This window comes from Mixophyes fleayi, chromosome 11, assembly GCF_038048845.1.
Source record: "Mixophyes fleayi isolate aMixFle1 chromosome 11, aMixFle1.hap1, whole genome shotgun sequence".
NCBI classification, from domain to species: domain Eukaryota; kingdom Metazoa; phylum Chordata; class Amphibia; order Anura; family Limnodynastidae; genus Mixophyes; species Mixophyes fleayi.
The window spans coordinates 52,913,367-52,934,455 of record NC_134412.1 but is presented as its reverse complement, the minus strand read 5'-3'; the positions used below and the strand labels follow the sequence as shown (position 1 = coordinate 52,934,455).

Here is a 21,089-nt window from a genome sequence, read left to right as displayed (position 1 = left end):
GTTGATATGCCTCTATCAAGTTTTAAAAAAATCTCTTTTAAAATGTATTATCTCGGCAGCGAAGGCAGTAATCCCAGTGAAATGGAGATCAACCACGCTTAGGGACTGGGTATTAGGGACTGGTCTAATAGATTGGAACACTATAGGATCATGGATGAGATGCACCTGTCAACCAAAGACTCGTTTGAATTGTATTATGCTACATGGGTTCCATGGTTAAAACTTCTGGACTCTCCAGAGTTCCCGATTTCAAATTTGACTGATTGACTAGTTGGATCCCCCCCATTTTTGCACCCGAGGGCTGGCTTGGTTATATGGACCATTTGGGCGCGTCGTGTGCCTGGCTGATACATAACCTACTAGGTATACAGAGCTTTAAACTAAACTGTAACTTAATTGAGGAATTTTGCTAGACCCCCCCCCCCCCCTAATGTGGTTCCCCCTTCCCTTCTTTTCCTTTGTCTTTGCCTATATGTTATTGTTTTATAAGGTTATTTAGCAGGTAGGTGTAAGGGTTTGACATATCTCTTTTATAGTTTTCGGAGTACATTTTGGACTGGTGCCAGGATGTCATTTTTTTAGTGTCAATAACGTACCATGCCATTTTGTTGGATGTACATGAATAACCTGTATATGTGTGTAAAACTCAATAAAACTTAAATTTAAAAAAAAAAAAAAAAAAATCACCAGTACCCATGGAATTAATTTCCCTAAACCTATTATAGACATGCTGTTAGAGCTACTGTGATTAGAAACAGTCATTATGAGCAATGAGTCACAGTCTGCAGTGCTAGTCAATAGCAAAGGTAGGACTAGGGTGTTTTAGAAACGACTGTTAGGTCACATATCACATTAGTGTGTACTCTCCCATGATCATGTTTTATTGTACCAAAGCACATTGTATCATTTAATATGAGTTTGTAAACTGATAAAAAATCACTATCAATGATGGAACGATGTCAGGCAAATTCTGAAGTGTGTATGTACTCAGCAGTGTAGACTCATCTCTATACAGTGTGCAGAACCACAATCTTACAATCTTTTCAGCAGATGGTTATGACAGATGATGAGCAGAGATCTGAAGGTAAATCGCTTAGGTATCTACACATGAATCTGCATGCTCATCGGGACTTTCAGTACTTGGTAAAATCATTACAGAAATTACATCTGCAGTAATTTTCTGTAGTGGGAACCCAGCTTAACAAGAAAAAGTGTCCATAACAATGCCAAATACAGAGGGTGCATAGTTATCCTATATGAGAACAGATAACATTGATAATCTAATAAACAGCTAGGAATACAATTTAGAAAATGTCTTTTGAGATAAGTAAAGTAAAATCAATATAATACAACTTTTGCTCCATCTTCAATTTCTTAGATGGATAACAGAGCCTCAAATGACAAATACTGTGTGTTTTGCACATTGGCATGGAGCGTGGAGCATGATTTGTATATATGTATGACGCGATTTAGCACCTTTCACACAGCACATTGGATTGCACCTCCTCCAACCACAACACACTGTCATTATTGTACAAATGAGTGAATGGGGTTAGTTTGCACAATCTGGCGCCTGGATGTGCCAGATTGTGGTAATCTAACTCCAGTACAGGCACTACTAACCCTGCAGTATAGACACCGTTCAATTATGCCAAAATCTCCATCAATACACACTCCATCTGTAAATGTTCAGATTTAACAAGTGCAAAACCTGGCAACTATAAGTCTTGAGACTGTGGTTGCTGTCACAGTCGCCTCTAGAATGTTGGTGTGGGTTCAGCTCAGCTTCTCTGTATAATATTTTCTGTAAGACATTACCGCAGGACAACAAAAATAACCAAACAAAAGAGCCAGCATCAACCCCTTATTACAAAGAATACTCTCTTTGCTACTTTTGTATCTCTTACCCATTGTACAAGAGCTTAGTAAAAATTTTTAAAGTACTGTATACATATGAATTTATAGACAGTAGAATGTTTGATGATTCATAATAGATAGAATGCAGTACTTGTGGTAGATTGCTTAAAAGCCTCAGGGTAAAAAACGAAGATTGGGACAAGGTATATCAAGTTAACTCATTTGAAATCCAAGGGAAAATGCACAACAAACTTACATTGGTACTCACAATTTTACATGAGTATTTTTCAGCGTCACACAAAGATACAGCACAGTGGAGATGTACTTCATCATAATCCCCTATGAATTTAAAAACTGTCACATGAAAGCGACAAGTTAGAGAAATCCCATTCTCTTCAATACCAATGGTGTTGTCTTTGATGTTTGGACAACTAGTTAAGAAAGAACAAAATGTTAAAAATAAATTATTAACTTATACAAAGAGTACAATCAAAGAATAATCTTTTAGAAAATGTACTAATTAAATAGAGGAAATAACGTTTTTTTAATAATCAAGTTATTAAACTGTTGATAGCAATGCAGTCTTAAGAATTGCTAGACAAAGAAATACCCCTCTCTGGCTGGGGATGAATAATTATTTTTCCAAATAATAAGTAATAAGAGTGAAACTAATAAGAAATTTACTCAGACAAACAAAGATGGTGAATCTAACCACAACTGGAAATTTTCCAAAAGATAAAATGTTTGGGGCAGTTACATGGTTGACAAGTTCAAAAAATCCTGGCTTTGTTTTACTAAAAGAAAATCTGAGAATATGATGAAGGAATGCAATATAAGGATTCAAATATGCTATTTGTAAAGAAGGTTAACAACTTTGTGACATCCCTTAAATTAAGAGGGTTCCCTGAGAAGTATGTTGGTCCACAGTCCAAAGACCCTGTTGAAGTTGCCAAAGACAGGGACTTTTATAAAAGGACTCTAACAATGTCACTAGCAAATCACTCAACCACTAGAGAGATGTACATGAGCATCTAAATACAGACACAGTCAGATATGTGTATGTAAGTATCCAAATGGGCAGGGTCCTGGCATCCAAGATATTTAAGCTGAAAAACAGTAGACTGATATTTTTTCTTTGTTCTAATTACTTTATTTAACAATTGCTTGATTTTGTAACATGAGGCATCAGGTACTTTCTATTTACACACATGAATGCAGAAAATGGATAATGTGGGTGCTATTTTCTGAAATGTTAAACTTCTTTTGAATTTATGCACAAAAAGTGCATAAAGTCAAAAGTGATGTCCAAGAAGAAAATAATCGTCAGCACCAAAATATAAGTCACTTTATTAATCATGCAAGTCACTATATCACTGGATGTGGGGTAAGGTTCCATCTATACATGGTAGCTTGCATTAAGGCTATTTGTAGTCACCCTGGTGTTCTCTGCTGACTTATGGTTCTATATGGTGATGCTGCTCCATGGTGACATCTAATAACCTTATAATTTACACTAAAGAATACATTTCCATATATATATATATATATATATATATATATATATATATATATATATATATGCAGTATATATATCAGTGTTCTATTGTGGGTATTGTACTAACCCTCCTTCAATGATGAAGTATCGAAGTTTGTCGTTACTGTCTCTTGATGGAGTTGCATAGCATTTATTTAAGGTTAAGATCAAGTGAGTAGAGTCTGCTCCGACCACAAAAACACCAACGAAGAGCACGTCCCGGGTGGTGAGTACTACTTCTCCTTGTCGGTATGGATGCTTATACGATGCATTTTTATAGAGAGCCATCTTGGTGGTGAAACTTCCTTCTTGAGTGGGGACTGTCAGATTGATTACACTGCAAATGTAAAGTAAAACAGTTGTATGCTCCATGCATGTTGAAATCTTCAGTAATATAATTATTGCAAAGGTTAAACTAGGAACTTTACAAATTAATTCATTAATTTTTGTATTGTATACAACATTATATAGAATGTGACATCATTTAATTTGTTTTCTAGGCACATTACAGATGCCTGAACAGGCATTTTATAAAATAAAGCTGCCTACCTGGATTTTTTCCTTATTGTTTGCTGGAGGCAGTTGGTTTTCCCTGGTAAATAGGTGAGACATTTTACCATTTCTAGTTATAGTTACCAGAAGGTAGCTTTAACTAGAAAAGGAAACAATACAGGTAAACAGATCACTATGAGAAAATTACAGCTAATTGATTTGTGTTGTGCCTACAAAAATTACAATAAGTAACATTTCTTTTAAAGTGATGTTCTCTTTAAAACCATTAGGCTAAGGTATCACCCCTTCAGGTTCCCACCACTTTAGGACTGCAATCAAGCAACAGTAACTACTGACAGCCAATGAAATGAGAACTGTCAGTATTGTCATTAAATAAATACTAGGAAAGAGATTCAAACTCCTGCTCAGTCTATATATCATTAGTGTGCTCCTGATTGAACAGAAGCTGTAGCCATTCCTATCAGGAGTGCCATTCATTAGACATCTATGTCCTAGTTGCACAGGATGGGTTGGGTCAGCTCTTTTTTCTCCCTGCAGTCACCTCTGCTCGTGGGGTAGCAAAGGTTGTCCAAACGTGTCTGACCCTTTAAGGTGCTAAAACAGCAATACTCATATGTGGCATGCAGTTCCATGTCCTGGTACTTGTGCCATATCATAATAAATTAGCTTCCAATAACAATACAAACATTTGCAGCCTTTTCTCTTGCATGGTTCACTGTTTAAAATTGATATAAGAAAATATATTTTCATATGACAGACAAAGTGTTTATTGATGAGGTATAGGTTCTTACCTAAGCATGGGTCTTATAACAGAATCCAGAGAGATTTTGATGTCTAATTCATATGCACATGAGAACTCCACATTTATAGTTCGATCTCGTGTAATGATGTTACCTGTGTTGTTTGCACTCTCTATCCAAACTGTGTTTTTGTACATGATGTGAGTGCCATTAGACTATAAGACAGAAAAAATGTCAAAGTTAAGACCTAATTTAAATGACTAGGCCAACAGGTCAAACTGAAACCAGAAGGGTGTGCCAAGTTTATGACATAAGCACAAAGGGGAGGTCATTTATCACTGGATAGCATATCATTAAGCCAGATTTCCCCTGCTGCAAGTCATGCAACGTATACACCTTTTACCTCTCTTACGTCACTGCACACAGCTTTGTGCGACAAAATGGCATATAATGCAAACGGGTTAATTGTTAATTGAGGAAATTCTGTATGTAATCTGTAATCTAATACCAATTGTGTGGCTGCCTAAGCTCCAAAATTTAGAACAAGCTTGAAGGAGTTCCGCATTGTGCAGGTTGTCGTAGGGTTTTTCACCACAAAACAAGGAAGAAACGACTGCTTTGAGTTGACATTTTTATCTTTGTACCCCATGAAGAAGGGAGTGGAGCAAACAAAAGGACAAACCATGCTGCAATGCATGAGGTGTAGATTTATTTATCGTCCTTGCAGACAGGGAAAATACTGGCTGCTTTTGCATGTAGCATACAAATATTGGTCAGCTTTACTTTACACTGCAATTCAGAATTTATTTAAACCCCTCTAAAACTTCAACACATTTAAAGCCCCCCTCGTGAGCAAAAATCTGCGTTAAAACAACGGTAATGATGCACGCCCCGCGATGCTCTTTAGAATTGAATCTGTCCCTAAGAAAGCATAAAAGTGCCTGAATATATGGACAAGTTAATTGCACATTGTGATGTCAACAAAAGGGACACTAGTGCAAAATATGGCTTTCTAGTTTGTGCTCACATGCAATGACCACTTGTGTTACATAACGTGAATGTACCACATACATATTTGAGCTTTCTGTAATGTGCTGAAATACAGGCTGTTATTGAATGCATTTCCACATGTTTACAATCCAATTTGATGCCATCAGTGCAATCAAAACTGCATACTGACAAACTGATTACTATTGGAACTATTTTTATGAATCAGGATTCATGCATTTACCATAAAAGGTCAACTGGGAAACAACATTAATTGACTTTATAGTTGAGACAAATGTGCAGTGAAGTCTTTTTATAATATAGCGATCAGTACTGAGTATTCCTATACCTGTACAATATTTCCACAGTTTCCTTTTGTATTGTTTATTTGAAAAGATATGAAATCTTCTCCCTCAATGCCAGGGCAGTGTCTGTCATTAATCCGGACTCCTTCTCTTTCAAATCCAAGCTGAAAGAGTTTGCATTTTGATATTGATACTTCCATCTGAGCAGCTTTGCAGGTCACTTCTGCATCAATGATGTCATGTGTATCTGTACAAACACAAAATAAAACATATAGTGTAAAAAGATAAAAGAGCTTTAAAGCTTTAGGACAAAAATAAGAAACTGCCCTCTCAACGCCGACATGATATCATAGACTATTATAGTTGAACAGATAATCACACCCATTATCATCATTTATTTATATCTGCATATTAAGAAGAGCTTTCCTTTGAGGGGATCATAATACAAACACATTACATACAAGGACATGAAACAAAAGGAAAAGTTTGTCTTGTCCAAAGGAGCTTACCATCTAAGAAGTGTGGGGAACAAATGATACATAAGGTAGCAGAATAACAATTGCAGTTGGTTAGTTGATTGTGGGGACAGTGTGTGACTGCTGTAAAGTAGAAGCATTGACTGCCACCAATATTTAAGTAACCATTGGCGATTGGCATTTCTGTGAAGCTGCCAATAGTGTGGTATAGATGGAATGAGGAGAGACAGTGGAAGATGGAGACATGATAAATCAGTCATTTTAGAAATCTGAAGACAGTCCGCAGCTGGGAACCACAATGACCTTCACCAGTTATATTAACTGACACTTTTTGTTCGTCTGGTTCTGTATAAAGCTTTTGCTTTTGTGCTGCATAGGCACTCTTGTGGTTATCCTTCTGCTCAGCATAGTTGTATGCCCTGTAGATTTGTTTGGCATCATACTTACTCAGAGCCATCTTAACAACATTATGGGCCCCCGGGCAAAGCAGTGCACTGGGGCCCCTAGATATAGATATAGTTTTATAGATGTATACAGATTGTCAGGTGCCGTCTCCGCGCTCTCCACAGGCGCCGGAGATGGGCACCTTCTCTCCGCAATCCACGTCCTGTTGCCTAGCAGCAGAACTCTATCTCTATTCACCTGTCTGCAGCCAGCATGTCTAAACTGCCTAAATCTCCCTAACCCAATCAGGAGGCACCTTAGAGTACTTAAAGCAGCCTCTGACACATGTCTAGTGCCAGAGTATTGGTTCTAATTGCAAAAGAAAATACCACTGCACTAGGTATCGCTATTCCAGTGTCATATTCTTGTCAATTATAAATATTTAGGTAACATGATTACTGGATGGTGCACTTCAACACAGATAGCTAATCAGGTAAAAAAAGAGGATAGGAAGAAATTGTGTATTCGAAGGCACTCCGCGATATCAATAATAAATTAAAATAACTATATCTTTATTTGTATGCTTTAAGAAAATCCCTCTTAATTGGATAGCGAAATATTAAAACCAAAGTGATTAAAGTGAATTAAAATAGCAAAATAAATTGCTATGCCCCGCTACTTTATATATATCTATATAAGTATTCAGTATATAATATAATAATCACTCCTATATTAGACCACTCTCACAGTTGGATACTACTCCAAATCAAAATAATTAAAGTATGTGTGGTATAAATGAGACTAATTTGGCAGTTATTACTTCAATCCAATATCCCAGTAATCCTTTATAGTAACTGTAACTTTATAGTAAATGTAACTTATCGATAATGGGGTATCCTGATATAATAGGAACTCCATATGATTTAAAAACACACTCTCAGTGTAATAACCCTGATCCATATAATTGCTTGCATATAGAGCCCAATAAGGGCTTAAGCTATTGTTATATTAATAATGGGATTACTAGTGCTTAAAATAGGGTCTCTGCCTGACGGTTGTTTGGCTTGGTTATATACCCTAGCAATATATTGCTCTAGTAATTATACATGTGTGTTGAATTGATCAGTCATTCTGGTATCAAACAGACATCTGATGTATCTATTGGAGCTCTTTCTAAATTGGAAGCCTGCCATTTTTTAGTCATATACACACACACACACACACACACACTCTCATGCTGTTATATAACCCATACAAGGTTTGGTTATCTGAGAATGCTAAATAGAGACAAATAATGAGGAGTAATTGAGCACAGTAGAAACTCCATATGAATCAAAAACACACTCTCAGTGTAATAACCCTGATCCACATAATTGCTTGCATATAAAGCCCAATAAGGGCTTAAGCTATTGTTATATTAGTAATGGGATTACTAGTGCTTAAAATAGAGTCTCTGCCTGACGGTTGTTTGGCTTGGTTATATACCCTAGCAATATATTGCTCTAGTAATTACACATGTGTGTTGAATTGATCAGTCATTCTGGTATCAAACAGACATCTGATGTCTCTATTGGAGCTCCTTCTAAATTGGAAGCCTGCCGTTTTTTAGTCATATACACACACACACACACACACACACACACACTCATGCTGTTATATAACCCATACAAGGTTTAGTTATCTGAGAATGCTAAATAGAGACAAATAATGAGGAGTGATTGAGCACAGTAGCGGGGTAAACGCCAACGCGCGTTTCGCTACATGCTTTTTCAAGCATCCTTAGGAAATCATCCTGACGGACTGCGCATGCGCAGCACCCAAGAACTCTTGTGACTGTTGCTTTTAATCTAATTGGTTGATCAGGCAACTCTCCCTATTTAAGGCACCTGTGCTCATTACCTCATTGCCTGATCTTGAGTCTCATTCCCTGTGAGTCTCTGAAGGTGTCTCCTGTGTTCTACTAGTGTCTTCAGTTTCCTGCTGATTCCTGTTCTACTCATCGCTGGTCTCCATACCCGCTACTGTCTCCTGTGTACTACTAGTGTCTTCAGTTCCTGTGGATTCCCTGTGCTACTCATCGCTGGTTTCCATAACTGCTACAGTCTCCTGTTTCCTGCCTGTGTCTTCAGCTGGACTCTGATTACTGGATCTACTCACCTGTGGTTCCTACACTTGTCTCTGCCGTTCAGCGTCTCTGCAGTCCCTGCATCTTCCTGTGGACAGACTGTTCTACTGAATAGCGGTATGCCTATCTGTTATTGACTTTCTACGTTTACTCTGCATATCCGCTAGGACAAGTTTCCACTCTCAGCAGCGGTATCCATACCCGCTATAGACTGTTATTGTTACGCTGCATATCTGTTTGGAATTAACTGTACTACTCAGTCGTTATATGCATAATTGTGATTGACTATCCTTTATTGGTCTGCATATCTGTGCTGAGCAAGTCTCTACCAAGCAGCGCCACATACCGTTATAGACTTTGCTGGATACGCTGCATATCTACTGGGATCAAGTTCCTCTGTGCTCTCAGTGTCTGCATCCTATTATCCTTTGTATGCCTCCACTCATCGATACCTGTACACATCCTCACCTATTAAGCAGTGGTACAACTTGCTGTACGCAGACCACTGACTTCCCCGCTACCTACCTGCACCTGGAAAAGTCTTCTCATCATAAGCAGTGGTACAACTTGCTGTACGCAGACCAATGACTTCCCCGCTACCTACCTGCAACTGGACAAGTCTTCTCACCATAGCAGTGGTACAACTTGCTGTACGCAGACGACTGACTTCCCTACTACCTACCGCATCTGCTCACGTCCATCCTGATCTCCGTGTTCAAATCTGCCTTTCCACTATATCAGCTAGTCGCTGACTCATTGACCAAGATTCCTGCAAGTCACTGACTTTCCTATTTTTTATTGGCATTCTCTCTCCATCTGCTGTGATATATGTTCCGCTAGTCACCCTGCTACCAGAGGACCGTTGTGTTACACTTCACTACTCTGGTAATCCCAGTCATCTGGTGAATTCCTGGGCAAGACTCCTAGTGTCCGTGACATCATGCATGTCAAAGAGGTGTTTTCTCGTTTACGTGCTAATCTCCTATTCTGCAAGCTCGAGAAATGTCTCTTCAATTGCTCTCAAGTACCCTTCCTAGGATATATTGTATCAGGCTCCGACCTTCAGATGGATCCAAGCAAATTGGAGGCTATTCATAATTGGCCGCAACCTTCCGGTCTCAAGGCTACCCAGCGTTTTATTGGCTTTACGAATTATTATCGCCAATTCAGTAAGGGGTTTTCTACGTTAATCTCTCCTATTACTCTCCTCACTCGGAGGGGTGGCCAATCCAAGTCTTGGCCCCCAGAGGCTGTACGAGCATTTCTAGCCATTAAAGAGGCCTTCTTGTCTGCACCCATCTTATCTCAACCCGATCAAAATAAACCGTTTTTCCTAGAGGTGGACGCATCCTCTGTTGGGATTGGAGCAGTACTGTCTCAAAAGAATTCTGTAGGCCTTCCTCTTCCTTGTGGTTTTCTCTCCAAAAGATTTTCGGCCAGTGAAGCCAACTACGGGATTGGGGACAAGGAACTTCTCGCCATCAAGACCGCCCTGGATGAATGGCGCTATCTGTTGAAGGGGGCGCGCTTTCCCATCACAGTGTATACAGATCATAAAAATCTCACCTACTTGCAGTCTGCACAATGTCTGAACCCTCGACAGGCCCGCTGGTCGCTATTTTTTAACAGATTCCAGCTGATACTAACTTTCCGGCCCGGTACCAAGAATTTGCGTGCTGACGCATTATCTCGATCTTTTGACTTCTCCGATGTCTCGTCATCTATGGTTGCCAAACCCATCCTCAATCCTTCCACAATTGTAGCCTTGACCAATTCCTTTTTCAAGATTCCTCCTCCTGGTCGTTCTTTTGTACAGGAACATCTACGCATTAAACTCCTTAGATGGGCTCATAACGCCAAATTCACTGCTCATGCTGTGGTTAAGAAGATAGTTGCTCTTGCTATGTCGCCTTTATTGGTGGCCCTCTTTGCCCTCAGATGTCCTGAAATTCATCTGTGCTTGTGAGGTCTGCGCCCAACACAAGATCCCGAGGAGACCCCCTGCCGGTCTTCTCCATCCTCTGCCCATTCCGGACCTTCCATGGCTTAGTATCAGCATGGATTTCATTACAGACCTTCCTGCCAGTCATGGCCTTAACACCATCTGGGTGGGGGTGGACCGCTTTTCGAAATTAGCCCATTTCATTCCCCTCAAGGGATTACCTTCTGCCACCCAGCTGGCTCTCCTGTTCATCCGAGAGATTTTTCGCCTTCACGGCTGCCCGAGGGACATCATTTCTGATCGTGGAGTCCAATTTGTCTCCCAATTCTGGAGATCCTTTTGCAAACAGCTTGGGCTCAGCCTAAAATTCTCCTCCGGGTACCACCCGCAAACTAATGGACAGACTGAACGGACCAATCAGGACCTGGAGGCATTTCTGAGGTGCTACTGTTCGGATCAACAGTCGTCCTGGAGTGAACTTTTACCCTGGGCAGAGTTTACCCATAATAACCACCAACACGAGTCCACGGGTAACTCTCCCTTCTTTACCATCTACGGGAGACATCCCATTCTCCCCACCTTCTCTGATCTTTCGGATTCCTCGGTACCTGCTGCGCAGAATATGGTACACAATTTTTCTCAAATTTGGTCCCAAGTACATTCCAGATTACTACAAACTTCTGACCATTATAAACACTTTTCAGATCGGCATAGAAGGAATCTCCCTGTACTTCAGGTAGGAGACAAAGTCTGGTTAGCTACCCGCAACCTTAGACTCAAGGTTCCCACTATGAAATTAGCTCCACGCTATATTGGACCCTTATCCATCTCTCATGTGATCAACCCTGTCACCTACAGACTTCATCTACCAGCTTCCCTGCGGATTCATAATACCTTTCATATATCTCTGCTTAAGCCACTCATTCTCAACGAATTTTCCAGCAAAACCTCTCCACCTCCTCCTGTCAAGACTATTCGTGGTGAAGAATTTCTGGTAGAACGCATTCTGGAATCTCGTATCTCTAGAGGAAAACGCCAATTTCTCATCCATTGGAAGGGCTACGGCCCAGATGAGAGATCTTGGGTCTATGTAGAGGATATTCATGCTCCACGTCTGTTGGCAAGATTTCTGCGTGATTCCTGCACCACCCGTAAGAAAGAAGGGGAGGATACTGTCAGGTGCCGTCTCCACGCTCTCCACAGGCGCCGGAGATTGGCACCTCCTCTCCGCAATCCACGTCCTGTTGCCTAGCAGCAGAACTCTAACTCTACTCACCTGTCTGCAGCCAGAATGTCTAAACCACCTAAATCTCCCTAACCCAATCAGGAGGCACCTTAGAGTACTTAAAGCAGCCTCTGACACATGTCTAGTGCCAGAGTATTGGTTCTACCCTGCTCCAGCATTTAGTTTGCATTCCTGTTCCTGAACTCCTGTGTATAGACTCCTTGGCTTGTTTGACCTCTCTTCTGAATTTCCCTTGTACTTCGCTGCCCGCTCTGGTATTGACCTTTGGACCGTCCCTGACTACTCTTGCCTACTCTCCGTGGTACCTCGCTTCCTTGGTCTCGACTCGGCCTGTCTGACTACCCTATTCTGCACTGGTGACTTCCTGGGAGAACCGCGACCTGCACATCGCATGCAGCCAAGCCCAAACCTCCTTGCGGGGGTCCCTGGTGAACACCGGTGGTGTGTTAGACTCCGCGCCTCTCAGGTTAGTAGCACTAATACCAGTCGGTGATATTCTCTGTGTAAAAGTGTGACACAGATACAGATATAGATATAGATATATAGAGATAGATAGATGTACTTGCTCAGTGACCCTTGTAAGTTATTTTTCTTTTTTTTTTTCTTTTGCAGGATTATTTATTCTCATTAAGAGCCATGCCTATGGGATTCCCTTGCCCGTGGGGCCCCCGGGCAGCTGCCCATCGTGCCCAATGGAAAAAATGGCCCTGTACTTACTGCTGGACACAGAGCCAGCACAGTTGTCTACTGTGAGCAAACTTCCTTTTAGCTGGGATGGTGTAAGCCCTCTGTGGGATTCAACTCACTCGGGTATCCCAGAATATATCCAAAATAAGGCTTGGTAGTGGTAATGTGTTCATTCCAGTAGCCTCTTGCAGTCAGCACTCCAAGGTAACAATCTCTGTATCCTTCAGAGTCATATCCTCCCACAGTATTGCTGCTACCATATATAAAGACAGCTTTATATGTTGCCCAGCCTGGGATACTGGCCAGCACAGACCCTGCCCTAGTAAGGTTTCCTCTGGCTGCACTGCAATCATTCCAAAGCACATTGTATCGTTTGATTTGATTTTATAAAAGGACTAAAAATCTCTATAAGCAATGGAACAATGTTGTGCCAATTCTGAAGTGTGTATACACTCAGGACCAGCAATGTAAGCAGATCTCCATAGAGTTTACAGAGTCACAATCTTTTCAGACAATGGTTATGACAGATGAAAAGCACAGATCTGAAGGTAAATCTTGTAAAACGTGTATAGTGTGTGCACATGAATCTACATGGGGATCAGGACTTTCGCCGTTGGTAAAATCGTTAACGATATCGCAGTGGGAGAGATTTTCTGTGGTGTGTACCCAGCCCAACTGCGATCCACAATATGATTATTTCAATGTATTTAAAAAATAGGGAAAATGTATGTCATTTGCCATCAGTAACATAAACATGGGTATACAGTTTGTATACATACCACTGATGAAAATACATCCTGCCTCAGTAAACTATTAGACTTTATAAAGGCAAATTTGTTTTGATTGCAATTTGCAGAAATGTCCAATGTGACCAAATGTTTAAATTACTAAGTCAATATTCATTAAAGGCGAAGGTCACTGCTGCTTCATACGTTGGTATAGGACACAACAACTTGCTAACTGTATTCTGTCTGTGGAATTATTTCTATGAATTTATTTAATCAACATTATCCTTTAACCCTGTACTAAATGTTCTGCTTATATTGCAATTAACTGTGGTGAATCAGTTAATTGATGAGCATGGTGTTTTTAAATGAATTCAGTTAATTAATTCAGTCCAGGTAACTCCAATAGAAAATAATAGGAAAGTTTGGGAGTTGATCATTTTGTATTGTAGGGTATGTCCCCTGCCCTTTTTTACACTGTTATGATGTCTGGTCATACCATTCCCGTAGACTGGTGGATCCATGCAACCACAAAGCTCTCCTCCATTGTCTACTTCACAGCTTCTGTTTGGACAGTCTGCATCTACACAAGGATCTTCAATCACTCCTGCTATAAATGAAAAAATAGGAAAGAATAATATTAGACTCCTATACAATGACAGAAAAATACATAATCGTATATTTAAGAGCTAGTGTTTTATTAGCACATGCTGAAGGACATTGCCATTTTGAGAAGGTTAAAACATGACTGCCTGTGTAAGCAATGGTCTTGAGATGCAGCATTATTACTGCCACTACTACTAGTACACAATATTATTTGGTCACTATAGTTTCTGATGCAATACTCTGCTAGTGATGAGCCAAAAAGATGCTTATTTTTAGAATTAATTGGATTTCAGCCATTTTGGGGGACTCTTAGCAACTTATTACTGCACCTGGTTTGGAGTAAGGTATATCTATAAAGACCAGTGGCAGTTTTTATTTAAGGACCAGTGCATTGTAGTTAGTTGCTGAGCAAACTTTTATTTACTGCAATGATGACTGTGACATATTGTTATTATTAATTCATGTATTTAAGAGAATGATCCTTACACCCAGACTAAAACAGCAAGGATTGGGCAGGGATTGACATATAAGCTGGATATACTGTATATCTGATTTCAGCAGTTATTACATTTTCCTGACTAGTCAGCTTGTCACCACAATGATCATAAAATATCATTAACCTTGTTGGCAGTCAGTAAAACATAAATTGACAGAAAACACAAACTTACAGCAATTCTCCTTTTCAATCCACTCTGTGCTGAGAATTCCAAATGATCTGCATGCTTCTCCATAGGCAGCTAAAGAGCCGCACAACTGAATCTTCTTATTGTTATAACATCCATCCAGAAAACAAGACTCATAAAAGGGTACAGGATCCAGAAGTCCATAACACGGCTGAAAGAAGCCCTTCATATCTGTCAGTTTGAGGCAGTATCCATCACTCTGAAGCTTCTGGATTTGGACATTGTCACAAGTAGAGGCATACTGAGAGTACTGCAGCTCATTGCAGCTGAAAAGTTATATATTATTGACACTTTTTTAGCAACCACTAATCACAAATAATATCCACTTTTAAAATGAATAATACATGCATGCTCTTTTATTCCCTTCAGCTGTACCCAAAACTAGTTTGTGGGACAGCTTATTATTGCATCAAACTAACCCATTGGGATGGGTTAATGGGGTTAAAAATCAAGAGGTAAAAAAATATTATTACATTTGTGCCATATGAACAATGGTTCTATACAGAGGTTCTGGTAAAGAAGAGTTGGTTTAAACAAGGCTTTAACTTTAAATAACCTCTGTACTAAATCCTCTCCCTTCACAATAATAGTCAGTTGTTGGTGGTTCCTCTTTTAAGATACTAGCTATGCGGTCTATTTATTATGCACTCACATATAATTGCTAAAGATCAGGAATGGTGGGTGTAGGTACACACCACTGTTCTGTTCAGCTTTCTATCACCCACTTGGTTACTATAAGCACTTCCGAGCAGCCAGGTAGTTTAAAGTGCAGTCACATGACTGCAAATGAGCAAATCGGCTGCACAGGGCTCATATCCTACGCAGTGGTTTCATTTGCTGCCTGCACCTTTTTAGTGCAGGCTGCTGTTACCTCTCTGGCTGTCAGGGGCAAATGCAAGATTTCTAGAGGGGTGTTTCTACAGCACTCTCTTGAAAAAAAGAGTATAAAAAAATGAGGCATAGAAACACATTAATATTGATTTGATTTAAATCAATTATTCTTGACCACCTTGCCAAAATAATTGAATTTAATGCATTGTAAAGAAATACAACAAACTTAATACTAATCTCCCACTGAAATCCCATTATAGATAAAAAAAAATATAATAATTTTGTTACAGCTATTCACATATTGCTTCACATCTCTCTCAGCAGCCAAGAAACTTTCTTTTTTTCTAAAGTTACAGAAACACTAAGGCCAAATATGAGAACAATCCACCAATTTGTTGAATACAAAGTTAATTAAAACATAGTCAGGTCTGCACAAGATTGGGCCTTGGACTGCAGACTGCTAAAGTTTTATTCAATGCAGACAGGAAAAGGAGGTTCCTAGAAACCGTTTCTTCCTACTAGGCCACAGCACTATCCTTAGTCAAGTGTAAAGTTGTTTCTGGGTAAAACCCTCTTAGCTGTCTGATTCTTGGTATGGTTTCTGTTTCTGACATTGCCTGCATACTGACTTTTCTTCATCTGCCATGAACTTTGTCTGACTCTTACCATTCTCTGGGTTGCCACCTAACCTGACTTTTTGCCTGGATTTGACCATTCTCTGGATTCCTACATGCCTTGAACTGCTGTTTCGATATTGGCCTCTCTTGGATTATGCCTACTCTAGACTTCTGCTTGGACTCTGCACACCACTCTGACCTGTGAGAGCATGTGCATTCTCCTTTTTTTTGGGTCTCAGTACCATTTGATTAGTCTCTACAATATTTCTGGTACAAGCCCTTATCCCAGAATAAACCACTTCTATTGCGTGCATAAGACCTGGGGGCACCTGAGTACCGGTGAGCACGTTCAGCTCTAAAGAAAAGGGAGTTGCTTTAGGAAAAGACCATGACTAGCCTGGTTCTAGAGATTTCTGGTGTCTGTTGTCACACTTTGTTAGCAGTATGAATTGACAGAAATCCATAGGACCATAACATTGCTGTAGTATTGGTGCTTAATAAGGACCTTTTTTTCATTTAGTGAATGTTGCTGTTTTCCTTAACTTGTTCCCTTTTGGTTTTGACATATCCTAAAATTATAGCTGGTTTCACATGAAAATTTCCTTCTCTAAGCATAACAGTAGCCATACCACTCAGCAAATCTTTACACTGGCTACCTTTACCTCTAAGGATAAAAGTCAAAGTACTATCAACCTAAAAGCTCCAACAATTCTGTGCGACTTCACATATTCAACTTCATCGTATAGTATTCTCCCCAACCTGCAGCTCCCCATTAAACACTTTAGGACAAACCTTTTTTGCATTCCATTTGTTTTCCAGCTTTGTGCCAATACCACACTGCTAACTACAGGTTTCCCTCTTAGAGTGACATAATCATCGGTTAGATCTCCATTGAAGTTGCCGCAAAGCCCACAGACTTTGTTTTGAAGTCGCTCACTGATGGTAATTTTAATGATGTTGAATCCATTGTAATGAATCTGAATGTCAGGGCTTGTGTCAATGACCAAAAATCCCTCACTGCTGTATATTTTAGTTGATAATCCAGTTACAAATGGGACAGATACTTGTGTTCCATTTACCTATAATAAAAACAAACTTTAAATGAGCATTATTGAAACCTAAAAGTAACCAAGTTGGTAATAAAATATTAGCATGCACATCACAAATATTTAAAATTGCACAACCCTTCACTAACCAAACTGCAATACAATACTGATAGCTGCTCTCTTCCAGTCTGTTCAGCAATTTCTCCAATTTCAGTGAACGTTCATGTGTAGTCTAAGCACTGTTCTATACATTGCAATGAATTTGTAGCTTTGTTTGAGCAGCGTTCACTAAGTGGAAAACACAGCTCAGACCAAATTTACTGCAGTCTCACTAAAAGTGGCTGTTTGTATGAGCCCTTAAATAGGGAGATGACACATTTTTCAATGCATGTCTACCAGTTGACAATAGGATGGTGTAAAAATAAGTATAAATATATATTTAAGCAATTTCTAATCTGTCTACTTGTGAGTTGGATGGCATATATAAACTTAGATTGAGTTCCTTTCCTATGTACTACAATAGCATTGGGACAACTGCCTAGAACTATACTAGAGATTTTTAATTTGGAAAATGTAATGACCTCTAAGTCTTAAAGTTACATGTCCCCTAGATATCCACTATTTACAGATCATACAATTAACCCCACATTATCATGTGACTACAAATTTGTAGTGTAGCTTGAGCCTCTGTTTTCTTTGATGCAACAATATTGAAATCCATAATACTGTGGAGCAGCTTATAAACTTAAGCACCTATGTTTTTTAACCATATAGACTGACTGAAATTTGTGCAGAAAACCATTTTTGCAGAAGTTGCTTATACTGTGTAACATAAAATATACAACAGTATCAAACTGTTCTGAAAATAGTGCAGGCATCGGTATCATTGATCCAGTACCTGTAGGCCTCTGTTTTTCATACGAGTGGAAGTGCAAATTGCAGGTCAGAGCAAAATGCTGGTGTAAATGTATGACCTGCCAGAACCTGGCAGGAAGTGAGGCTGTTGGCTATGCATGCTGGGAAGTTCCTGTTATCTGTTCTGCATCCTTGTTATGTAGGTTATATTGAGTAAATACATTATGTTTCACTCGTTAGAATTGTCACTCCAGTCTTTCTGCACCCAAATCACCAGCTGGAAAATCATGTGAACTACAGTGGTGCCCAGGTACCAAGATCAATGATTCCAATGTCTACATGATCAATTCTTGCCAACTTTGGCAAGGATTGCTCCGTGAGATTGGGGGGGGGGGGGAGGTTGGCATGTGGGGGTCAGGGATCAGCGGATTGTGTCATTTTTTCCCCCTATACAATCATCACATTTTATTACGGGGCCACGATGATGTGCGATTCACGTCCTAAACCCGCCCCCACCACTTTACTATTGATTACTATGGAACTGGAAGAAAAATTCGGGAGTCTCCCGGACATTCCGGGAGAGTAGGCAACTATGGCATGAAGTACTTAGTCATTGTGCTCCTTAGAAACTTTACGTGAGCAACTTCTGCAAAAACGCTCGTCTGACCTAGCAGGCAGCATACAAATTATTTAAAATGTTTGCACATCATCCTATCAACTGGGCAAATCTAGGTGATGAAAAGATGCTGATTTCATTTCCACAAAGTACTCCCTCACAACAGAGTCAGTGGAAAGATTCAAAGCATGAACCTAAGAAGTGTATTCTGGGTCCTATGCATGTAGCCTTCAAGTATATAATAAATAATGCTGCAATAGAAGAGATGTGCAAATTATTTCAAAATCAAGCATGTCATATACATGGCTGTCAGGATGCTGGAGCTTTGACTGTCCATTGAATAGTAAGGCTGTAAGGTTGTCTCTCCTGTCCTATACCAAGCTTCAACGTTAGTAAAATAAATAATTAAAACTACTGACACCTATATTTTAATTTTTTTTTGCACCACACTATAGTTGCTTCAGCTGCTGACTTTGAGCCTCATATTGCAGCCTCATCATCATTGCAGTGAATATGCCTGTCAATCTGTTACTACTAGGCATCTCCTGGTACAGAATTTCTATACTGAGCTCAGGATTTCTAACCATTTTTCTTTATAGAGTACTTCTTCAATTTTTATTGCATGCCAAATACACTTATGGATATGTCCATTGCAAAAAATGCCCGTCTGGCAAAAATCATTAAATCGTTTTGTTGGTTTGTCCTTACTGTGACATAGAAATAGCTTAGTGAAACATGACCTCACTGTGCAGGTAAGATAACTATGGGGTAAGAACAGTTCCAAACTCCAAGGGTGCAGAGCTCCAAAACTTTCAGGTAGTATTTATAGCGTAATTACACAGTGCTGTGTAGATTCCGAAGTAGAACAGAGAAAGAACAGTTGGAGAGATAGGAGGGGAATCAGGACAGGACAGTGTCAGAAAGGCCTTTAGTCTGAGGGTGGACTATGTTTTCAAAAGCCTCAGTCAAGTCCAGGAGGATAATCAGGGAGAAGTGGTCTTTGGGCTTGACAGACAGAAGATCATTGAAGTTTCGATGGAGTGGAGGGGATGAAAGCCAGATTGGAGAGGCTCAGGGGCAGATTGGCCATTGGGCTTACCGGGAATTTTCCCAGTAGGCCGGGGGCCTAATGAGGCCAACCATAGGCTGCTTGATGGTTTATTTTTTTCATTACATCTTTTTTGGTCTGATTTTTTTTTTCCATCAGTGGGTGCTGGCCGCAATCAGGGCCAGCCTAACATTAGGACGGATTGCAGGGGAGAGAGAGGGGGGCAGCGGAGGCCCCCAGGAACAGGGGTGCCAGCAGGAGAGCATCATTGTGGCCGCGGAACTTATCTAAAACCCAGCCCCCCTTGCGTGGCCTCGTCCTTGTTCTGTCCAGTAATAAAGAGAGGTCACATGGGACGCGCACCATGTGACAGGTGTCGTCCCATGAGTACAGTGCAGGAAGTGCGGCTAGGATAAGGTGTGTGAGGGTGTTTTATGTCAATGTAACGTGTGTTAATGTAGTGTGTGTGTGTGTGTGTGTGTGCAGGGGGGCTTATGTCAGTATAGTGTGTGAGTGTGTGCAGGGGTGCTTATGTCACTGTAATGGGGGTGAGGGCAGGGGGGCTTATGTCAATGTAATGGGGGTGAGGGCAGGGGGACTTATGTCACTGTAATGGGGGTGAGGGCAGGAGGACTTTTGTCACTGTAATGGGGTGAGGGCAGGGGGCTTTTGTGACTGTAATGGGGATGAGGGCAGGGGGCTTATGTCACTGTAATGGGGGTGAGGGCAGGAGGACTTTTGTCACTGTAATGGGGTGATGGCAGGGGGCTTTTGTGACTGTAATGGGGATGAGGGCAGGGGGCTTATGTCACTGTAATGGGGGTGTGGGCAGGGGGCTTATGGCAATGACATGGGAGTGAGGGCAGGGGGGCTTATGGCAATGAAATGGGGGTGAGTGCAGGGGGGCTTATGGCAATGAAATGGGGGTGAGTGCAGGGGGGCTTATGGCAAAGAAATGGGGGTGAGTGCAGTGGGGCATATGGCAATGAAATGGGGGTGAGGGCAGGGGGGCTTTGGGCAATGAAATGGGGTTGAGGGCAGGGGGCTTAGGGCAATGAAATGGGGGTATGATGTAGGTGGTGACTAATGGGTGATGGTGGGGCAATTTAGTTCAATAGTGAGGGCCTATTAATTTAAGATGAGGAGGCAGGACTTTTCATTTAATGCTGGTTTGGGGCTATTAACTGAATGTGGGGCTGAGTTTGGGGATGAGGGCATTTAAGTAAATGTGAATATGTATAATTTAATGTCAGGGGTAGTTTTGGG

At 40.5% G+C, this 21,089-nt stretch overlaps 1 protein-coding gene across 1 annotated transcript in view; it reads right to left on the bottom strand.

Annotated features, from left to right (window-relative positions):
* Positions 1-21,089, bottom strand: part of TECTA (tectorin alpha) — a 354,553-nt gene that overhangs the window by 45,277 nt on the left and 288,187 nt on the right. Inside the window, exons 21-27 of the mRNA XM_075190731.1 lie at positions 17,051-17,337; positions 14,796-15,076; positions 14,021-14,131; positions 5,981-6,183; positions 4,696-4,859; positions 3,480-3,728; positions 2,126-2,288 (exon numbers count right to left, since the gene is read on the bottom strand). Of these exons, the coding sequence (XP_075046832.1) occupies positions 2,126-2,288; positions 3,480-3,728; positions 4,696-4,859; positions 5,981-6,183; positions 14,021-14,131; positions 14,796-15,076; positions 17,051-17,337 (1,458 nt within the window). The remainder of the gene's footprint in view (positions 1-2,125; positions 2,289-3,479; positions 3,729-4,695; positions 4,860-5,980; positions 6,184-14,020; positions 14,132-14,795; positions 15,077-17,050; positions 17,338-21,089) is intronic.